General features: G+C 37.6%; 1 protein-coding gene across 7 annotated transcripts in view; it reads left to right on the top strand.

The window, feature by feature from the left end:
* Nucleotides 1-17,823, top strand: part of LOC143041449 (cell adhesion molecule Dscam2-like) — a 201,915-nt gene extending 184,092 nt beyond the window's left edge. For 2 of the 7 annotated variants that reach the window (XR_012967807.1, XM_076213337.1), the window contains exons 35-36: nt 9,471-9,558; nt 14,636-14,767. Coding sequence is in view for 5 of the 7 variants with exons in the window: in XM_076213337.1 (XP_076069452.1) it covers nt 9,471-9,558; nt 14,636-14,648 (101 nt within the window). In the remaining 2 variants the exon portion in view is untranslated. Of the gene's footprint in view, nt 1-9,470; nt 9,559-14,635 lie in introns of all 7 variants that reach the window. The other 5 variants (XM_076213335.1, XM_076213333.1, XR_012967806.1 and 2 more) reach the window with 4 other exon arrangements.
* The last annotated feature ends 4,743 nt before the right edge of the window (nt 17,824-22,566 follow it).

The following is a 22,566-nucleotide window of genomic DNA, read 5'->3' as shown; positions in this document are numbered from 1 at the left end:
AGCATTACCACTATCGCTCTCACTACCATGACCACTACCACTATCATTACCATTACCACCACCTCTACCGCTACGACCACTGCCACTATCATTACCATTAACCACCACCACTTCCACTGCCATCACCACTACCACTACTACTACTACTACTACCACTACTTTTACTACCACCACTACGGCTACTACCACTACCACTACAAAAAATCACCACAAATACCACTACCACTACCACCACCACAACTTCCATCAGCAGCACTATCACTACCTCTACTACCACTACTACCATTGCTACTCCCACAACCACTGCGACCACCACTACCAAAACTACAAAAATCCCTACAAATACCACTATTACTACCACTAACACTACCACTAACACTACCATTACCACTACCACAACTACAGAAATCCCCATAACTACCAACTTGGTATTCTAGAATTATAGCAAATTAGCTAATGCGGATATTAGTTACCATGTTAGATGAATTAACTCGTTGTCTAGTTAGTGATTAAACCTTGTTGAAAATAGATAAACTTATGTTAAGGTTGAACTAGTTAGATTTAGAATCTTAGCAATTATAAATATATCTGTATTTTGAGAAATTATCGTCCTGGACTACCAACGCGGAAGTCCAGAGTAACGTGCCACAACACCTCCGAGAGATGTTCTTCATTTATCAGTGTTCTTTTATTCATTTATTTATATATTTATTTATTTTTATCACCTCACAGGCTTTAGGTAGCTTCGACCATGTCACAGTGAACGTATATGCACCTCCGTTTATTATAATTATTATATTAATTATTATTATTTATTCATTTATCATTATTTTTTATAAAGTCATGTTTCTTCTTATACACCAACTCCATCCATACGCACATTTTTTGTCTTTATTATGTGTTTTTATTTTTTTTCTATCTCCTTTTCTCTCTCTCCTTCCATTTCGTCTCAAAAACATGATTCTTTTTCAGTTTTTCATCATAACCACAGCCAGTCTCCCTCTCTCTCACACTCTCCCTCTCTATCTCTCTCTCACACTCTAAGCACCCTTCCTCTCACTCTCCTCTCTCCCGCTCTCACTTTTTACTATTTCTTCTCTCAACTTACCCTCTCTCTTTTCCTCTTATAAAATATTCTTGTCTGTACTTTATTATGCTTTATGAGTTAACGTTTTACCGCTTAATTTAGTTCATGTGATATTTCTTCTTTCGATATATATGCACCTATACACATATCACACACACACGTGTGTGTGCGTATGTATGTATATATATATATGTATATATATATATATATGTATATAATATATATATGTATATATATATATATATATATATATATATATATATATGGGCAGGAGATTCTCTCCAATACATATTTCGTTGAATGTGATGGCTTACTTAGTGTTTATTATTTTCTTCAAGGCATTTTCCTTATACCTTAGAATTGTCTAAGACTCTCTTGGGAGTGTTGCGATGACTCCGCCGTAGTTATTCATCATTGCCAGATCCGAATTTTCATCAAGGCTAAGACGAGAGCGGAAGCAGAACAACTCCGAACTCGCCTCTAGAATGCATCAGACCTCAAGTTCACCACAGAGGACTGCGTCCAAGGAGCAATATCATTGCTGGATGTACTTGTCAAATAATAAGAAGAGTCCTTCAATACCAACATCTACACCAAACCTACAAACACCGGGCACTGCGGGGCTCTACCTAGCATGCGCGACTGTGGACCAATCAGAAGCCAAGATGACTGGCCCAGCCAATAAGGAGTGAAAACGAACTCCAGTGTCCCCACTGGATCAGTATATGAACCGACCCAACTCCGCAAAGAGCTTTTTCCTCTACTGAAATTTATTTCATTCCTAACTTTCTCTCCTATTGCATCTTCTCATGTCAGTTTACCTAACACTAAAAGTCATTCCAAGTTTCTGTCTGTTCCTACGACTAAGACACCTACTCGTTTTCTAACTTTGTTGGTTGAGGTTATTGTTGAATTAATATCCCAAAAGCCCCCTCATAGTCACAGATATTGTTGTCAGCCTCCAACTCTAAGTTCTTCTGCCTATCCCTCCTAAGCCACGACAACACGCAATAAATGTCCCTAAGAACTCCCGGGGGCAATAGTCCTCTTTCATACACAACTATCTTTTCATTTTCATACAGACATCTCTTCCCCTCATACAACTACCGATCCCACGAGATTCGGTGATCTTTTCTTGGTAGTCCATAGTCCATTCTTTATAAAGCGAGGACTTAAATAATCTCATCTGCTGGAGTTCGAACCCCCGCCAGAGCGGAATGCTTTAAAAGAAGCATTCCGCTCTGGCGGGGGTTCGAATCCCAGCAGATGAGTTTATTTCCAGTCCATGCTTTCCCATACCACCACAGAGTAAAGGAACATACCAACAACTGAGAACACAAACACCAACCCCAATGAAGAAGACTCGAGCGAGTCGAAATCCGTATCTGGCAATGATGTCTAGCTACGACGGTGTTATCGCAACACTTCCAAGAAAGTCTAAGACAGTTCTAAGGTATACGGAAAATACCTTGAAGAAAATAATAAACTCTAAACAAGCCATCACATTCAACGAAATATATATTACTCACCCAGTTTGTGTTTCAGTTTTGTAACTACCACGTGAGAAGAAATATAATTTCATTTGTTTTTTATGGAAGCTTTCATATATGTGCCGTTGTCGATATCTTTTTTTGTGTGCAAAGGCTTTGATTGTGACCCGAATTCAGAATCCGTTTATATATTTTTGTTTTTCGATCTCCTTTTTACTTTTTGAGCACGTGGTTTTGCCATAAACTGAATGACCTTGCCTGGCGTTAGTCAGAGGAAACATCCTTAAAGGCATCGTTGTACAAAAGGATTTCTTCCTTTTATTTTCCCTCTTTCTTCATTTCCATAAACATGATTATATTCATGCATATCTACGGTTTCTTTGATCACTTATTCACTCAAATGTTGTCCATATTGAGTTTTCATCCCTCACCTTTACCAGAGATTCTCACCTTTTTTCAACCAAGAACAACCTTGCTTATGCCTTGCTGTTTATGAACAAGCTAGTGCGTACTTTCGTGCTGAACTTGTGGACTCAAATGTTGTCCACTTTGTCAGCTTTCATTCCTCACGGATACCAGAGGTTCTCAACTTATTAACCAAGAACAACCTTGCTTATGCCTTGCTGTTTATGAACAACTTAGTGCGTACTTTCATACTGAACAATGTTCTCCAGTTTGACAGCTTTCATTCATCACCTGTCCCAGAGGGTCTCAACTTTTTTAACCAAGAACAACCTTGCTTATGCTTTGCTGTTTACAAACAACCTAATGCGTACTTTCATAATGAACTTATACATTCAAATGTCATTTTGACGGATTTCATTCCTCACGTATACCAGAGGGTATCAACTTATCTAACCAAGAACAATCTTGCTTATACTTTACTGTTTATAAACAACCTGGTACATACTTTCATACTGAACAATGTTGTCCAGTTTGAGTTTTTATTCATCACATGTAGCAGAGGTCCTCACCTTTTTTTAACCGAGAGCAACCTTGCTTATGCCTTGCTGTTTATGAACAAGCTAGTGCGTACTTTCGTACTAAACAAAACATTTGGGTATATGATGATGAATCGCTTTAAAGTCACGAGCCCCCCCCCCCTCACCCCTATCAGGAGGATAGGACGGTGTCCCTTACAGAGGATTTTGTAGCGTGGAATTTAATGAACCATGCCCTTGGTCCACCTCGCTGGGGGCTGTTTCGAGGTCCCGTCACCTCGACCTCCGCCACAAGTAGCGACGCTCTAACACGCTCGGCCAGCGAGCATATACCAATTAGTATTGGTTTTTTGCTTTGAGGGTTTCCTGATATGCTTATTTAGGGGAATAATGGACATCCTAGAGATCTAATCTAAGGGCCCTTTTCAAATCCAAGGGTTCCTAAAATGTCCAAGGGACTATTAGCTACATAAGGAACCCAAGTTGAGAGCCGCTAATATATGTACCATATCATAGTACACAAAACGTTTTAGCATATTAAAGTGCTTCATGCAATTTCTTTGTTCTTTGTTTTATAACTCTTTAATTTTGCTTCATTATTGTACAGGGTGGGTAAAAAGTACCTGGGAATATATATATATATATATATATATATATATATATATATATATATATATATATATGTATATATATATATATATGTATATATATATATGTGTGTGTGTGTGTGTGTGTGTGTGTGTGTGTGTGTGTGTGTGTGTGTGTGTGTGTGTGTGTGTGTGTGTGTGTGTGTGAAGATCTGGAGTCTGGGAGTCCACATCGAAAAACTATAAACATCAGACTCAAATGAAGGGTTTATTTGCCCCTACGTTTCGATTCCCGTTCAGGAATCGTCTTCAGGGGATATAATGGGTACAAGACAGTAAACTCTGACGATTTATATTTGAGTTCACAATCTTGTACCCATCACACACCCTGAAGACGATTTCTGGGCGGGAATCGAAACGTCGAGCAAATAAACCTTTGAATTGAGTCTGGTGTTTACAGTTTTCCGATATATATATATATATATATATATATATATATATATATATATATATATATATATACACACATATATATATATATATATATATATATATATATATATATATATATATACAAAGTTTACATGTCTGTTTTCCTCTTATTATTCCGTATATATTCTTCCACATTCTCTGGGGCAACATTTTCCACATCCATGAGTGCTTTTCTTAGACACAATATCCTTGGATACCATTTTTCATTTATATAATTATTCATTCATTTATCTACTTATTCTTTATCTGTTTATATATTTACTTGTTTATCTATTTATTTATTTATTCATTTTATTCATTTACCTATTCATTTATTCATTTTTATTTTCATTTATTTATCTATTTATTTATTTATTTATTTTTGCTAAAACTTTTTGTATATTTTCTCGATGTCCCCCAATTGACATGATCACACAACTAAACAGTTCGAGTCTTGTAAACATTAATATCACCCATAAAACTTACAAAATCTACAAACACAAAAGTATTAAAGAACCAAAGAATATAAGATCACGCCCAGGTACTTAATGCCCATACTGTAGCTTGAGGCACTGTTCACACTAGCGGTTTGGACCGCGCGGAAACCGCGGCGGTACCACATAGTCAAGGGGAAGTTGCGCGGTTGTGTGTAAACGCCTCCATTAGCTTACATCATAATGGAATCGCGGCGGTTGAAACCGCCAGTGTGAACAGGACCTTAATTTAATTTTTCCTTTTCTCTAAATAATTCGATTATTTAAATTTATTAGGTAGAAAAACCTACAGGACAGTTTCAGTTTCCATTAAATCAGAAAAAATCTATAAATCGGCTTCACCCATCCCGATTCACTCCTGAAATCTGTACTTCATCAAACCCCTTAAAATCTGTACCTGATTACCCCCCTAGGACAGTTTGTTTGATCATTAAATTCGAAAAAAAAAAAATCTCCATAAATCGGCTTCACCCATCTCTCACCAGATTCACTCACGAAATCTATTCTTCTTTCATTCACCTAAAATCTGTACCTAAAGACTCCCATACAAAAGATTCTTTTCTCATTAAATAAAATAAATAAATATATATAAAAAATCTTCATAAATCGGCTTTACCCATCTCATCTGATTCATTCCTAAAACCTGTACTTCCTTAACCCACTTAAATTTTGTACCTGATTATCTCCCCTAAAATATGTACCTAAATACTTCCATAAGACAGTTTACTTCATTAAATCCGAAATTTTTTTTATAAATCAGCTTCACCCATCTCTCATCCGATTCACTCCTAAAATCTGTACTTCTTTATTTTTTCCTAAATATGTACCTAAATAATCCCATAGAACATTTTCTTTGTTCTATAAAAGAATAAAATAAATTAATAAATCTGCTTCACCCATCTCTCACCCGATTCACTCCTGAAATCTGTACTTCTTTAAATCACCAAAAATCTGTACCTAATTACCGTCATACGACAGTCTATTTCATCATTAAATCCGAAAAAAAATCTTCATAAATCGGTTTCATCTGATTACGTAAATAGCTAGCTTGAAACCTAACCACATTCTCTATTAAGTCATTATCACATTGGGCTATTTTTCCTTCAACCTCCAATTCACCGGCGATTTGCTCCAACAGTCGGAGGAAAAAGGCCCCAATGTGATAGCCCTTCTACACCCATTACTACTATCCAACCAAGTTAACCCTTCCTTAACCTTCTATCTGTGATGTTAATCTATGTTGAATGTTTTAATCTTCGTTACCACATGATGATGCTCACTTGTTTTTTTTTCGCTTTTCATTCGTTTATACATTGTTGATGTTTGTTTTCGGCATCTATAACCTTTATTTCTTTGGAATTCTCCTCTTGCTCGGCATGTTTGTCTACGAAAGGATGCTTAATATGTAAGAAATAAAATAGAAATTAAATATAAGGGTATTCTAGACATATACTTGAATAAATTAAAGGTATATAGGCCTCCATGCATATGTGATAATGTATCAAAACACTGCTATTTATGCATGCACATATACACAGACACATGCAAAATAAACATAAACACGCACATATACAACACACATACACATTCATAGACACATATACACTCGTACACATATACACTCATACACACGCACACACACTCATACACACACACACACACTCATACACACACACAGTCATACACACACACACACACACACACATTCATACACACGAACACACATACAACCGTTTTATTATTATTATTATTATTATTATTTTACTTATTCGGTAAGGTTGATTTCGCTACTAAAGAAAAACATCTCTTACGGTTGGTAGGACTGTCTCGTAAAAACGTCTTTGAACTTTGGAAATTAATTTACGATGGAGTCACTCCTATCACAAACATATTTTTTTCCTTTATTTTCTTTCCCGGTACCTAAGGCAAAGGTGGTGACTTCGATTTTTTTTTTTTTTTTTTTAGATTACTTTCCAATCATAAAACAATGATACGTGACACTGGTCCGTAGGGGTATCCATATGAGGTCCCCCTCGATCAATAAACACCCCGTCTTGAGCCGAGATCTCCCCCCCCCCAAACACTCAAGCCGAAAAGAATTGGTGTTACTCATGACGAAGGTATGAAGAGTGACGTCATCGTAGCGAATGACGTAAGAATGACGTCATCGTAGAAAAAAACACTCGTTACGACATTGGATCGTAACAAAAACAAAACTCAAGGTTTGAAGACGGACTTCTTGGAAACGTGTTTTCCATCTTGTCCGTCTGAGTTTTAAACGAGCGAAAAAAGAATAAATAAATAAATAAACAAATGAATAAATAGATAAATATATAAATAAATGAATCTAGGCAATAAAAAGATAAATTAATATAGATATAAACAAATATATAGATAAATTAATATATAAAGAAATACATAAATTCTTAATCGAGTAAATAAGCAAAACAAATAAATGAAAAACTAAATAAATACATAAATAATCCAATAAGTAATTAAATTAAGATATATAAAATGAATAAATATAAACAATTAAATTATTTTATTAATCAATTAAATGATTAATTAATCAGATATAATTTTTGAGAAAAATTGGAGCTACCAAAGCTCTCAAACTGGAGGAAGAACGGGATGAAAGGATCATAATTATCGTTTTTTTTTTTGCGAATAAACTGGCATACAGTGACATACACGAACACACACATATACACTCATAGGTAAATACGAGTACATGTATGCAGTTATATATATATACGATGTGCATATATGTATATTCATATTATATGAATATATAGTATAGATGTACAAACACACACACACATGTATATATATATATATATATATATATATATATATTTATAATGTGTATGTGTATATATGCATGTATACATAAACATATATTCCATTCCAGTAAGAAATTACACTCGATTTCTACCATGCAGCTCAGCTGGTAGTCCTGCTGACCTCTGCTCCACACAGGCCCCAGGGACGCGCAAATTCCTCACCTCCTTCAGAAAATATCATATTACACCACTATGTTCATAAGATAGGAAATTTTGGTATCAATCATTAGAAAGAGCAGTCATTCTATAGATTATATATATATATATATATATATATATATATATATATATATATATATATATATATATATATATATATATTAATCGACAGGGTAAGAAACTAAGTAATTATGTGGAGTTGAAGTCAAGAAAAAGAAATTATTGGTTCACGTCTTTACTTATGATCGATGTTTACATTCATTATGGTAAGTGTAGAATAAAACATGTGTTCTCCTACATAAATTACTAAACACGATGGTGCATTCAGATCTCACAAAGTCATAGAAAATCAAAATTAAGGATTTTTATCAATATTTTGCGTCATGACGCTGTTGTTGACTCCTTTCCTTCTTCTCTTCTTCCTTCCGTTTTATCCATCGTTTGATTAATATGAGGAAGTATTCGTTTTACTTAAAGTATATCTCTACTTTTTCTTACACTCAATCTACCTACCGTCTCCACAAATTATTGATAAATTCGCATTACATGAAAATAGTTTCGGGTAAGAATGATGGAAAATGAATACTTTCTCATAACAGATTAAATAATGAATAAATTGAAAGGAGGAGGAAAAGAAAGAGGGAGAAAATCAGCAACTGCCATCCCTCTCTCCTCCCTCGCTCGAGCCACGAGGGTCATGACGCAATATATTTATAAAAAGCCTTAATCTTTATTTCTAATTGCTTTCTTTGTGAAATCCAAATGCGCTATCGTGTTCAGTTGTTAATGTTGGAGATCATATGTTTTAATCTAGGCTTGTTATAATAATTGCAGTAAGCATCGATTATATTGTAAGTAAAGATGTGTATCAACCGATCATTTCTTTTACTTGACTTTAACTCCACATAATTACTTAGTTTCTATCGAGTTTAAAAAGAAAATTATTGTAGAATGACTACTCTTTCTAATAATTGAAACAAAATTTTCCTATCTTATAAACAAAGTGGAGAAATATAATATTTTCTGAAGGAGGTGAGGAATTTGCGTGTCGCTGGTGCCTGTGTGGAGCAGGAATCTGCAGGACTACCAACTGTACCGAACTGCACGACAGAAAGCAAGGAATAGATAATACACAATGTCTACAAAAACTAAATGCTTATTTGTACATTACATGTACACTGTTGAATACACAAATCTGCATGCATATATAAACATATGCATAATACTTGTGTGTACGTATATATATATATATATATATACATGTCATTTGCATTGCTTACTATACTTCCAACGCTTATACCTTCTCCTATGCTTCATTGTATGTGACATAACATCGATTTTCTCTCTTTGAAGGAGTATAATGATTTTTTTATATTTTTATTTCTACAATCATTTCAGACCTTATCTACCACGCTACAGAGTCTAGTACATCGACAGAGCCCTCCCCTACACTCCCGCGTCGATCCTATCCAAGAAAACGGGACAAGTGAGAATGACAGACTATGTTTACAGTGATTCTACCTAAAGTCCAATAGCCCGTCTCCACATGTATATATACTGTATATACACATGTATATGTATGTATATGTATTTATATTTGTATATATATGAATATATATATATATATATATATGTACATATATGGATGTATATATATATATATATATATATATACACATATATATGTATATTATGTATGTACATGTATATGTACAGAGGAGAAGGACTCTTAGTTTATTAGATATTATTAAATTATGTACATAAAATGAACAATTCCAGGGTTGTTCTTTCGTTCTCAAATATGCAAGAACACGTACAACACGAGCCACGGAATTGTAGCCAAATACCTATCACCCAAATCCTAATACCTAATACCCCTACATAGCATATTAAGGCATGTATCCTTCAGTCAGCACTCAGTTATTTATTTACACTATGTTTAAATATACTGAAATGCATTTATGTTAATTTCACCTACACTGTTGAATACAGATATAACAATGCATATTTACCTATGCATGATTCTTGTAAGTATATACATACATATACAGTATATCCGTTTGGATATGTGAATATGTGGATGTATTTATATAGTATATACACACAATTGCACACACACGAACACACAAATATACACATGTATCTATATCCATACGTATAAAATACACACACACACATATATATATATATATATATATATATATATATATATATATATATGTATGTATAGATATATACATTTGAATGTCTCGACAAGTGTAAAGACAAATTGTTAGAGAGAGATGTGTAGGGAAAATCCAGGATGGAGCAGATGTACTTTATTTTCCAACTTTTCAACTGAGTCTTCTTTAGATAGAAAATGATACGGGTATCTGTCCATATACATGTCTAGTGGATCATCTGGATCGTCGTCTTAGAAAGGAACACACTGATTAGTCTATATCTGTAAATTACATCAATTTAGCAGTAACAACTAATCATAAAGAAGGGATGGTAAATCTAGCACGCGCTTCGGCCGGATTGGTTATAGTAGGGACCCGTGCGAGCCAATCAGCGAGCTCCATTCCAAGACGACCCGCCAGATGATCCTCTGCATATATATATATATATATATATATATATATATATATATATATATATATACATACATATATATATGTATGTATATAAACGTTAGAGAATGAAATACATCTGTTCCATTCTGGAATTTCCCTACGCCACTTTCACCAAACATTTGTATGTACATAAGTATGTATATGTACCTAAATATGTATTTATATATGTATGTGTATATGGTTATGTCTATATATGTATATATATTTGCATATGTATATGCATATACGTGTATTTACAGTATATGTAGACAGGTGGAAGGTTCAAAATTAGACTAATCAGCTAATTAATGTCTAATTAGGGACTGTTATAAAATTAATTAGATTTGTTTGTAATCTTAAGCCTGTGTTACACGCAGACACACACACACACACACATACACACACACATTTATAACACCAAAGAATGAGACGATTACACATCAGTAAATAAATACACAAATATAACTTTTTTACACGGACATATATATTCACACACGTACGGACACACGACTCGGTGGCGCGGTTGGTAGAGTCCCCAACTCTCACTTCGGCGGTCCGGGTTTGAATCCTGCCCAGGGCTGAAATAATTTCAGTATTACTGCGCCTCGAGTCGTTACTCCAACTATCGTGGGCGGGGAGTTGGGTGTGTGTGTGCGTGTAAGGTCACAGCATTACCCATAGATCGATCATACGAGCTCTGAGCTCTCTTCAAGGAGGGAAATAGCTGTCGATCACGAGTCCAGCACGTGATCCAAAGACCAAGGTGAATACACATGGAGGCAGATTTACAGCCTCAAGGGCACACAGAGTCACAAAAAGAGGCTTTGAGGTCAGAGGCTGAGGCACGTATGTCATTTGAGGATTCAAGGCCAAGTGATTAATTTAACTCAGGGAGGAAAAAATATATTTAATAAAAAAGATTTACGAGACTTGACGTACAGACGCCTCACACTGGGGCAAATTATCGTCAATTATTTTGAGTTCGTTTGGGCAGAAACGACTTCGATTATATTCTTTCGTTTTTCGAATCTCCGAATATCAAATGACTTTTCTGTTGTATATTGAAAAAAAAAAAAATAATTACGAATTAGAAGTTAAACCTAGACATATCTCAGACACGTTGTTGAGATGTTCTTAGGGAACTGCCTAGTGTAGGCCTTATGGTCTCTTGCAGTCTCTTTCATTCTTATGTTCTTACTATAAACGAATTCTTCTTTTATGTATTCCAATTCAAAATAGTTGGTGAGAATTGACCCAGTGTGAATTGGTTTTTAGTTTTTTTCAAAACAACACAAGGCAGACGGACATTCATGCCTTTATGCGTACACACACACACACACACACACACATGGGCGGCGGGGAGGGGAGTTGTTGGTAATTATCATCCACAAAGAAAAACTTTAAAGTAAGAAAATGTATTGTTGAATATACATATATAGGACATTATATGCATATATACATACAGTATATACATGCATATATAGAAATATCCGTACATGCATAAACATATACGCATACAGATAAATACGCACACCCATTTATACACATGCACTTTAGTTACATATACCCGGACTAAATAGATAAATCTCTATATGCACGGCGTATAGTCTAAGATTTACACAATTACACATTTCCACCCGTCTTCTTGCACTATTTTCTGCCCTACTTTACTTTCACTTCTCCCAATTGACACCACTTTTCCTGTGACCATGTACTATGCCTTTTCAAAGTCCATTAAACTCTCAGCTGTACTCGCATAATTGCACCTTTTGGTCTTGCATGAGTGTCCCTATACTCGTGTATATATATATATATATATATATATATATATATATATATATATATATATATATATATATGGTATGTATGTATGTATGTATAATCACAAAGAACCCACAGTTGAAATAAAAGGAAACATAGAAGAAAGTATAACTTCTATATTTCGGCTAATAGCTATAGCCCTCTTCAGGAAAGTACTTTCCTGAAGAGGCTATAGCTATTAGCCGAAATATAGAAGTTATACTTTCTTCTAAGTTTCCTTTTATTCCGACTGTGGGTTTTTCGTGATTATAATTTACATATGTGCTACTATATTTTGTCCAAGTAATATATATATATATATATATATATATATATATATATATATATATATGTGTGTGTATGTGTATAATATTGCATAGATATCATAAGGATTCATTATACAGTTTATTTACTTTTGTTTTTGTATTTCTTTATCATTACTATGAACATCTATTTACTATTAGATACCCTTCTACAGTAGATTCACCTTATAGACTTCTCCAATGCTTAACACAACCAATTCCGTTTTTAAGTATTTTCTAGCAACACTGAGATCCTATAATTTGAAAGAAGGTCTTTCTAACATCAAAACTTAAAGTATAGGCTCACTTTATGGCAATAATACTCCAGAGGTGTTGCCGTATATTGAGTCTGATTTTTCTCGGACCAGAGTTGGATGTTCTTGTGGCCACATATTAATACTGATAGTGTCTATATTATATATTTCTTTCATTTGTTCATTTATTTGTGAATTCATTCTGTTTTATATTTATTTGTCTATCTATTTAAAGGTATTTTCCTTATTGATTAATATTTCACCTATCAATTTGTTTACTAATCACTTTGCCTATATATCTACTTTTATTTGTTAACTTATTCAATTCCTTCACTGATTTATCTATTTATTCATCTTTTTATCTATATTTTCGTATTTGTAGGCTTATTAATTTATATACCTATCAGTTTATATAATTTATTAATTTATTCTTATATCAGTTTTTCATTATTTTTGGTTTGCTTATTTGTTTATCTTGTAATATATTTAACTACATTTATTCATTTACCTGCATTTATTTTAACAAAATCCTATTGATTGAAAAAGCGAAGGAATTCCACATATATTATTATGGGCTACGCCATACGTGTAGTGACACTATTCTCCTTGTAAGCCATCTATCCATTTTTCGTAACTCCCTTCTTTTTTAATGTCAATAGGCAAGTGTACGGAGAGTTCAAAATCGATGTTGCTATAGAAACTACAGTTTTTGTATTGAATATATATTTTCTTCATAGAAACTATGCTTTTGTGTTAAATCGTTTACAGTTGATAGTTGCTGACAAGTTAAAAGAAACGCCATGTAAAAACGGACCATTTATTGGTACGAACTTTCGATTGTTACATTTTTATCAAGTAGTTGATAAAATCTAACAAGCGAAACGTCTCACTAATGATGGCTCCCTCCTCATATGGCGTTTCTTTTGCTATATAAACTATCTTTTCTCCCTCTTTGTTTTCATCTTCCTCTTCTTCCTGGCAGAGACCTCGATTTTAATTCCTCAGGACATTTGCATCCTCAAAGTAGTTCCCTTCCTCTCCTTTGCATCTCCCGAATGACCTTCTACCAGATAGACACATCGACTTTGTCTTCTTGGGGTATTTCCATCCTCAAAAGCAGTTTCCTTCTTCTCCTTTGCATCCCCCGTGTGTGTTCTTAGACACTCCCTTCCAGGACTCCCAAATGACGTTCCTCCTCTTCTTCATCCTCTTCTCCTTCCTTACAGAGACCTTGATTTTGTCTTCTGAGGACATTTGCATCCACCTTATCTTTTGCGTTCCCCGTGTATGTTCTTAGACACTCCCTTCCAGGACTCCCAAATGACGTTCCTCCTCTTCTTCATCTTCTTCTCCTTCCTTACAGAGACCTTGATTTTGTCTTCTGAGGACATTTGCATCCACCTTATCTTTTGCGTTCCCCGGGTGTGTGTAGTAGAGGTGTTCCTACTACATGATGTGTGAAGTCTTCCATGAGAAATGTATCAGAGAAAATCAGGTTCTCTTTAGACTTCACACATGTAGTAGGAACACCTCTACTACATTTGGTCACTCCGGGGTCACCAAATGTAGTGGTAACACCTCTACTACATGTGTTCTCTGACACGCCCTTCCAGAACTCCTGAATGACGTTCGTCTTCCTCCTCCTGACAGAGAAAGTGTCCTCCGACGGGGCTTCCAAACTCTGCTGAGTCCCTCCTCCAGTAGTCGTGGAAGTTCGTACTTCAGCTTTACCAGCAAACTCGAACCTCCTGTCGGGTTCTCGGACAACCACGAGCTGAGCGAGACTGAGTGTGACCGTGACACGAGGAGGAAGTGCCAGAGTGCTAAGGAGAGGTCAGGGGTGTCCATTCACGTGTAAGAATTCAATGAGTGGCACTCCGTTGGATGTCGGCCACCGGGAGGGGAGAGTCCGAGCTGTGTGTACGGAAAGGGAGCGCCGGGATGTTTTGAAACTTTGAGATCTGTGGACAAATTTGAGGAGTTTTAGACAAAAACTTCAAGATCTCTGGACAAAGTTGAGGAGTTTGAGTGTTGGGTGAAAACTTCCGAGATCTCAGGCCAATTTGAGAAGTTCGAGTACTGAACGAAAACTTCAAGATCTCTGTACGAGTATTGGACGAAAGTGGGTACTTGTGAGTGTTGGAGATAAACTTCAAGTGTTTGTGTGAGTTTTAGGCTTTTTTTTTTTGGAAGTGAAACGAGAACGAACAGCTGATGTGACAGAGTGGTCTAAAAGTCTTCGCACTTCACGAAGAATCACTGTGTCCACTTAAAGTGATATATGATGACGCGTTATGTGAAATACGTCATGAATGATGGCAGAGACAATTTGAATGACGTTAATGTGATTGGCTTGAGTAACATTAATTTGGTGCTGCTGATCAAAGGAAAACATACAGTAGGAAACCAAAACCAGTATACATATGTGAACATACACAATACGGGAACAAGAATGATAAACAAGAGTAGTGTAGTGATGAATATGAAAAGTATGTGAAGATGAAAATGTGGTGTGAGAGTGACTCAAGTGAAACGAGACTGCTCTAGATGAATAGTCATACGTTTCTAGAATTTATTCATAAAAAGGATCGTGTACATATATTGCGGTAAATTTAAGTTACTAGAGAAAAGATTAATAGAAACAAAGTTAATAGTGATGTGAATGAGGGGGTTGAAACTGGCCCGAGACAAAGACAACTAGTGTAAAAAATGAAACAAGTTTCTGTAAGCATTTAGAAAATGAAACTCAGTTTATAATCAAGTTCAAGATGAGCGGACCAAAGGCTGTATTATTTTTTTTTAGGAAAAAGTCTTTTATGTATGTCATATATATATATATATATATATATATATATATATATATATATATTCTTAAAAAAATCAAGTTCAATAGACGAGCGTTTTTTGTACAGAACCCCTTTTACAATCACTTAGGACTAACGCGTCAACGTGAGGTCTCCGGCGTTGTGAGCATAAACTTCTCATAAGGTCTCGCAAGCAGTGTTCAGCAAAGGGCCGTGACGTCAGTCTGAAGACGACATTTCATCCAACGCCAAAGATGTCTCTTATTCAAACGCTATTGCCCAGGATATCTCCTGACTGAACCTTTAACTCGTTTTTACATTTGTCTCTTTAGTTACGGTTACACTAGTCAACGGAATGGTTGGGTTCCAATGATTCGGTTGGATTTCGTCCAAGGTTGGAGCTCTGGATACCCTCTAACCTAAGATTAAATCCAACTAAATCGTTGGAATCCAACCATTCCATTGACTAATGTAACCGTAGCTTTAAAGTTACGGTTACACTCCAACCTTCGACGAACTCCAACTGAATCATTGGAATCCAACCATTCCGTTGACAAATGTAATCGTAGCTTTAGGCTCCTGTGTTTATTTCTACAATCTGACTTTTGCCATTAACTTTGTAATCATCTCATGTAGTGTTTTATTTCTTAAATCTGTAACATTCTCATCATTACCTGTCCACTCATTTGTACAATTGTCCTTTAGTCTCCAGCATTTATTTTTACATTCTCAATTCACATACTACCATTAACTTTGTAAACACAGCATGTAGTGTCAAATAGAATCCTAAAACTCCTTTTTCTCCTAATGCCATCTGTAGTAACAATCTCACCATTACCGCGGACAGCGTGAAAGTGGCTCCATCTCTGCATAATGTATTGAACTACAAACAGTCCCAAGGAGATGAGTACTTTCCTGTCTTTCGATCGAGTTCGCTACTTCGAATGTTATATTGAACGCTCCATAGCCAACACAAGCCAAACATAAGCAACAGTCTCCATTTTCTTGTACTCGGCCTCCCCACTCCTCCAACTCTCCCTCCACTCTCACCCCGAGAAAAGAAAAGCAAACATGAATCTAGGACAATGATAAATGGATCATGGAACCGCACCAAAAGTGTTTATGATGATGTTATGTTTGTGTACATAAAATCCTATATATGCGAGAGTACGCCCAAAGTAAAGCATCACTTTTCTTTTAGAGCTGCATTTGTTGGAGAAATAAATAAATAAAAACGTTGTAAACATTGTTGTCTTAGTGTTCAATGACCAATGTCTCGTGTTGGAACATGTTGGAAGTTTATATCTGTGGTTAAATGTGTCATGAAATTATAGTAGGTTTACTGTGCATCATATACAACAGACCTCTTTTGCTTCTCATGAGAAATAAAAAAATATATATATATTTATCATCAAAAATGATTGTGATACCAGAAAACAAAGAGAGAGATGGAGAAACGTTGCGTGTGATATGGTCAATATCATCAGGATCTTGAAGATTACCGTCAAGTTACTATAATCTGTACCCTCAATAGCATAGTTCCCTGAAAGTGACGGCACACTAAGCATTTCTTGCTAGCATGCTACTTGCTTTTGCTACTTCGGTAAGTAGAAACTACTTTGTTTACGATGATTTAATTTTTCAATTTCCCAAATGTCAAATTACTCTTGCGTCCCGTAGTGAGACGTTGAATGACGAACTAAGAAGTTAAGCCTATTCAAATGTTTGACACATTGTTTCTACGCAAACGAAGTAGCAAAAGCAAGTAGCATGCTAGTCTAGTGTGCCGCCACCTTTATACTATACTTTAGTTTTTATCATAAACGTTTTTTGTTTATCCCAAAATGTTTATAGTTTCGTATAAAATTGGCCGTTGTCGACAAATCTATCAAAATAAACGCCTTGTGAGGACGGAGCCTTTTTTCCTTCCATGAAATTTGTCCAACCTCAGTGGACAATTGTTCCCTCATCTTATTTTCTTCTTTTGTTCTTCGGTGGTGAACAAATGTCCTGCACGCAGACAATGACTTTCTTTTTTTTTTGTTCCTCGGTGGTGAACAAATGTCCTGCACGCAGACAATGACTTTCTTCTTTTGTTCTTCGGTGGTGAACAAATGTCCCACACGCAGACAATTGATCCATTATCTACCTACCCTTTCATAGCCTCCAATGACGTCCCTGGATCCTCTTATTTAATCTCGATTAAGTATATCATGACTCTGTACTTGATAAAGCTGTACCAGGCGAGACGTACTGACAAAGGCTCCGTTTTTACATGATGTTTCTTTTGATAGCTTATAGTTTAACCGAGTTTCAAATGCAACCACGCCAAAGGCAAACAATATATCGTGCTGCTGTATATGCGACTGTGATATAACAGATATATGACGTATATGACATAATGGCAGTGTATAGCAGTATAGAAACGAAGGCTATAATGACCTACCTTTATTTTAGATTTTATCAAGGCGGAGGACGAGAGCAAGGCTATGTAGAAAGTAAAATCTTTTGTAATATATTGTCAAGATATATGATTACGATATACACATTTTTTTATTCGAGTTTTGAAATATCATTATCGAAGATGTGCGTATTGGGAATATGGAATACAATCCTTTTGAAATGGGATCCAATCCTCTTAATGGAATTTGATCCCCTTACGTCTCATCATGATTCATTTGTCTTTTAGCTCATCTCTCTGCAATGTCCTTTTTTGTATATCCTTTGAAATAAATTCGTTTTATATGTGTACATTTGTTCAGTTTCTTTAATGATCCTAAATTGAACAAGGTAAGTTTATACTGTGTGTGTGTGTGTGTGTGTGTGTGTGTGTGTGTGAGTGTATCCGTCCGGAAACCCTGAGAGTGATTCCAGACAGCTTATCATAAGGAGTATCTATACAGAGCATAGTCAGAACTGAGACCCCAAGAAGACTTTCACATTTTCGCCCCTGAAGATCACACATTTGGACAGAGCTGACCTTAGATGAAATTCCCAGGAAAGGTTGTGACATATTGGCCTTTGGGCGAGATGGTGGTCAAATAGGAAAAGCTCGCCAGAACAACCCCAAAAATATGGCAAGGGACCCATGGATTTGACCAAAAACATGAGGTTAGCCGATTTCACCCAAATTTGGCCAAGACGGAGAGTCCAGATATTGTGGCCCTCGATCTGTGGGTGAGGTAGTGGCTCAATCAGAGCCATTGGCCAAAAATGACCAAAAAATCTAACACGGGTTTACCCAGCTGTGGCTGCATTTTTGCCTTTCTGCCTCTAGCGCCTGTACCATTGGGCTGAGTGGTCTCCAATTGATGTCCGTAGAAGGCATTGTGGCGCTGCATCTGATGATGAAATAGTGGCTCAATCGGAGCCACTGGCCAAAAACAACCCAAAAATCTCAGAGGTTTACCCAGGGATTTTTGAGCGAAATGGTCACTTCGGCCGATTTGACCCAATCCTTTCCCAGATGCAGACAGCCATGCACAGAGGACTGTGAAGTACATGTGAGGAAGCTGGACCCAAGGGCGTGGGCGTGGGACCCAGCCAGATTTGAGTCTGTGGCTGCGTTTTTGCTTTTCTGCCTCTAACGCCTGTACCTTTGGGCTGAGTGTTCTCTAATTTATGTCCGCAGGAGGCATTGTGACCCTCCATCTGTGGGTAAGACAGTGGCTCAATCGGAGCTAGTAGCCAAAAAGAACCCACAAATCTCACAGGACCCAGGGATTTTTGAGCGAAATGGTCACTTCGGCCAATTTGACACAATCCTTCCAAAAATGTAGTAAGCCATACACAGAGCACTGTAAAGTACATGTGAGGAACCTGGACTCAAGGGCGTGAGCGTGGGACCCTGCCAGACTTGAGGCTGTGACTGCATTTTTGCCTTTTAATCTCTAGCGCCTCTACCTTTGGGCCCAGTGGTCTCCAATTGATGTTCGAAGAAGGCATTGTGTTCCTGCATCTTTGGGTGAGGTAGTGGCTCAATCGGAGACAGTGGCCATAAAGGACCCAAAATTTTCACAGGGGTACACCCAGGTTTTTTTTTAGTGAAATGGTCACTTCGGCCGATTTGACACAATTCTCCCCCAGATGGAGAGAGCAATGCACAGAGCACTGTGAGGCACATATAGGGAACATGGGCCCCAGGGAGTGTGCGTGGGACCCAGCCAGAGTTGAGGCTGTGGCTGCATTTTTGCCTTTCTGCCTCTAGCGCCTGTACCTTTGGGGTCAGAGGTCTCCAATTGATGTCCGCAGAAGGCATTGTGGCCCTCCATCTTTGGGTGAGATAGTGGCTCAATCGGAGACAGTGGCCATAAAGGACCCAAAATTTTTCACAGGGTTCTTTTTAGTGAAATGGTCACTTCGGCCGATTTGACACAATACTCCCCCAGATGGAGAGAGCAATGCACAGAGCACTGTGAGGCACATATAGGGAACATGGGCCCCAGGGAGTGTGCGTGGGACCCAGCCAGAGTTGAGGCTGTGGCTGCATTTTTGCCTTTCTGCCTCTAGCGCCTGTACCTTTGGGGTCAGAGGTCTCCAATTGATGTCCGCAGAAGGCATTGTGGCCCTCCATCTTTGGGTGAGATAGTGGCTCAATCGGAGACAGTGGCCATAAAGGACCCAAAATTTTCACAGGGGTTTACCCAGGGTTTTTTTTAGTGAAATGGTCACTTCGGCCGATTTGACACAATCCTCTCCCAGATGGAGAGAGCAATGCACAGAGCACTCTGAGGTATATATAGGGAACATGGGCCCCAGGGAATGTGCACGGGACCCAGCCAGAGTTGAGGCCGTGGCTGCATTTTTGCCTTTCTGCCTCTAGCGCCTGTACCTTTGGGCTCAGAGGTCTCCAATTGATGTCCGCAGAAAGCATTGTGGCCTTGGATCTTTGGGTGAGATAGTGGCTCAATCGGAGACAGTGGCCATAAAGGACCCAACATTTTCACAGGAGTTTACCCAGGGGTTTCCTGGTGAAATGGTCACTTCGGCCGATTTGACACAATCCTCTCCCAGATGGAGAGAGCAATGCACAGAGCACTCTGAGGTATATATAGGGAACATGGGCCCCAGGGAGTGTGTGTGGGACCCAGCCAGATTTGAGGCTGTGGCTGCATTTTTGCCTTTCTGCCTCTAGCGCCTGTACCTTTGGGCTCAGAGGTCTCCAATTGATGTCCGCAGAAAGCATTGTGGCCTTGGATCTTTGGGTGAGATAGTGGCTCAATCGGAGACAGTGGCCATAAAGGACCCAAAATTTTCACAGGGGTTTACCCAGGGTTTTTTTTTTTAGTAAAATGGTCACTTCGGCCGATTTGACACAATCCTCTCCCAGATGGAGAGAGCAATGCACAGAGCACTGTGAGGTATATATAGGGAACATGGGCCCCAGGGAGTGTGTGTGGGACCCAGCCAGATTTGAGGCTGTGGCTGCATTTTTGCCTTTCTGCCTCTAGCGCCTGTACCTTTGGGCTCAGAGGTCTCCAATTGCTGTCTGCAGAAGGCATTGTGGCCCTGCATCTTTGGGTGAGATAGTGGCTCAATCGGAGCCAGAGGCCATAAAGGACCCAAAATTTTCACAGGGGTTTACCTAGCTTTTTTTTTTAGTGAAATGGTAACTTCGGCCGATTTGACACATTCCTCTCCCAGATGGAGAGAGCAATGCACAGAGCACTGTGAGGTACATATAGGGAACATGGGCACCAGGGAGTGTGCGTGAGACCCAGCCAGATTAGGGGCTGTGGCTGCATTTTTGCCTTTCTGCCTCTAGCGCTTGTACCTTTGGACTCAGAGGTCTCCAATTGATGTCCGCAGAAGGCATTGTGGCCCTCTATCTTTGGGTGAGATAGTGGCTCAATCGGAGACAGTGGCCATAAAGGACCCAAAATTTTCACAGGGGTTTACCCAGGGTTTTTTTTAGTGAAATGGTCACTTCGGTCGATTTGACACAATCCTCTCCCAGAAGGAAAGAGCAATGCACAGAGCACTGCGAGGTACATATAGAGAACATGGGCCCCAGGGAGTGTCCACAGGACCCAACCAGAGTTCAGGCTGTGGCTGCATTTTTGCCTTTCTGCCTCTAGCGCCTGTACCTTTGGGATCAGAGGTCTCCAATTGATGTCCGCAGTATCTTTGGGTGAGATAGTGGCTCAATCGGAGACAGTGGCCATAAAGGACGAAATGAATATGACTTTTCCTATTCAACTTAGGCTAATCTACAGTCATGGTGGTCGAGAATTTTACCATGTTAAAATTATTTTAAACGCTCACTGTCACTCAGGTCGAAATGAACATGACTTTTCCTATTCAACTTAAGCTAATCTACAGTCATGGTGGTCGAGAATTTTACCATGGTAAAAATGTCTTCACAGCGCACTGTGACTCAGGACAAAATGAACATGACTTTTCCCATTCAACTTACCTAATCTACAGTCATGGTGGTTGAGAATTTGACCATGTTAAAATTATTTTCGACGCTCAGTGTGACTCAGGACGAAATGAACATGACTTTTCCTACTCAACTTAAGCTAATCTACAGTCATGTTGGTCGAGAATTTTACCATGTTAAAATTATTTTCGACGCTCACTGTGACTCACGTCGAAATGAACATGACTTTTCCTATTCAACTTATGCTAATCTACAGTAATGATGGTCGAGAATTTTACCATGTTAAAATTAATTTTAACGCTCACTGTCATTCAGGTCGAAATGAACATGACTTTTCCTATTCAACTTAAGCTAATCT

The sequence above is a fragment of the Oratosquilla oratoria genome, chromosome 31 (assembly GCF_046742065.1).
Source record: "Oratosquilla oratoria isolate Oo_2021 chromosome 31, ASM4674206v1, whole genome shotgun sequence".
In the NCBI taxonomy this organism is placed as follows: domain Eukaryota; kingdom Metazoa; phylum Arthropoda; class Malacostraca; order Stomatopoda; family Squillidae; genus Oratosquilla; species Oratosquilla oratoria.
This window is presented reverse-complemented; position numbering and strand designations above follow the sequence as displayed.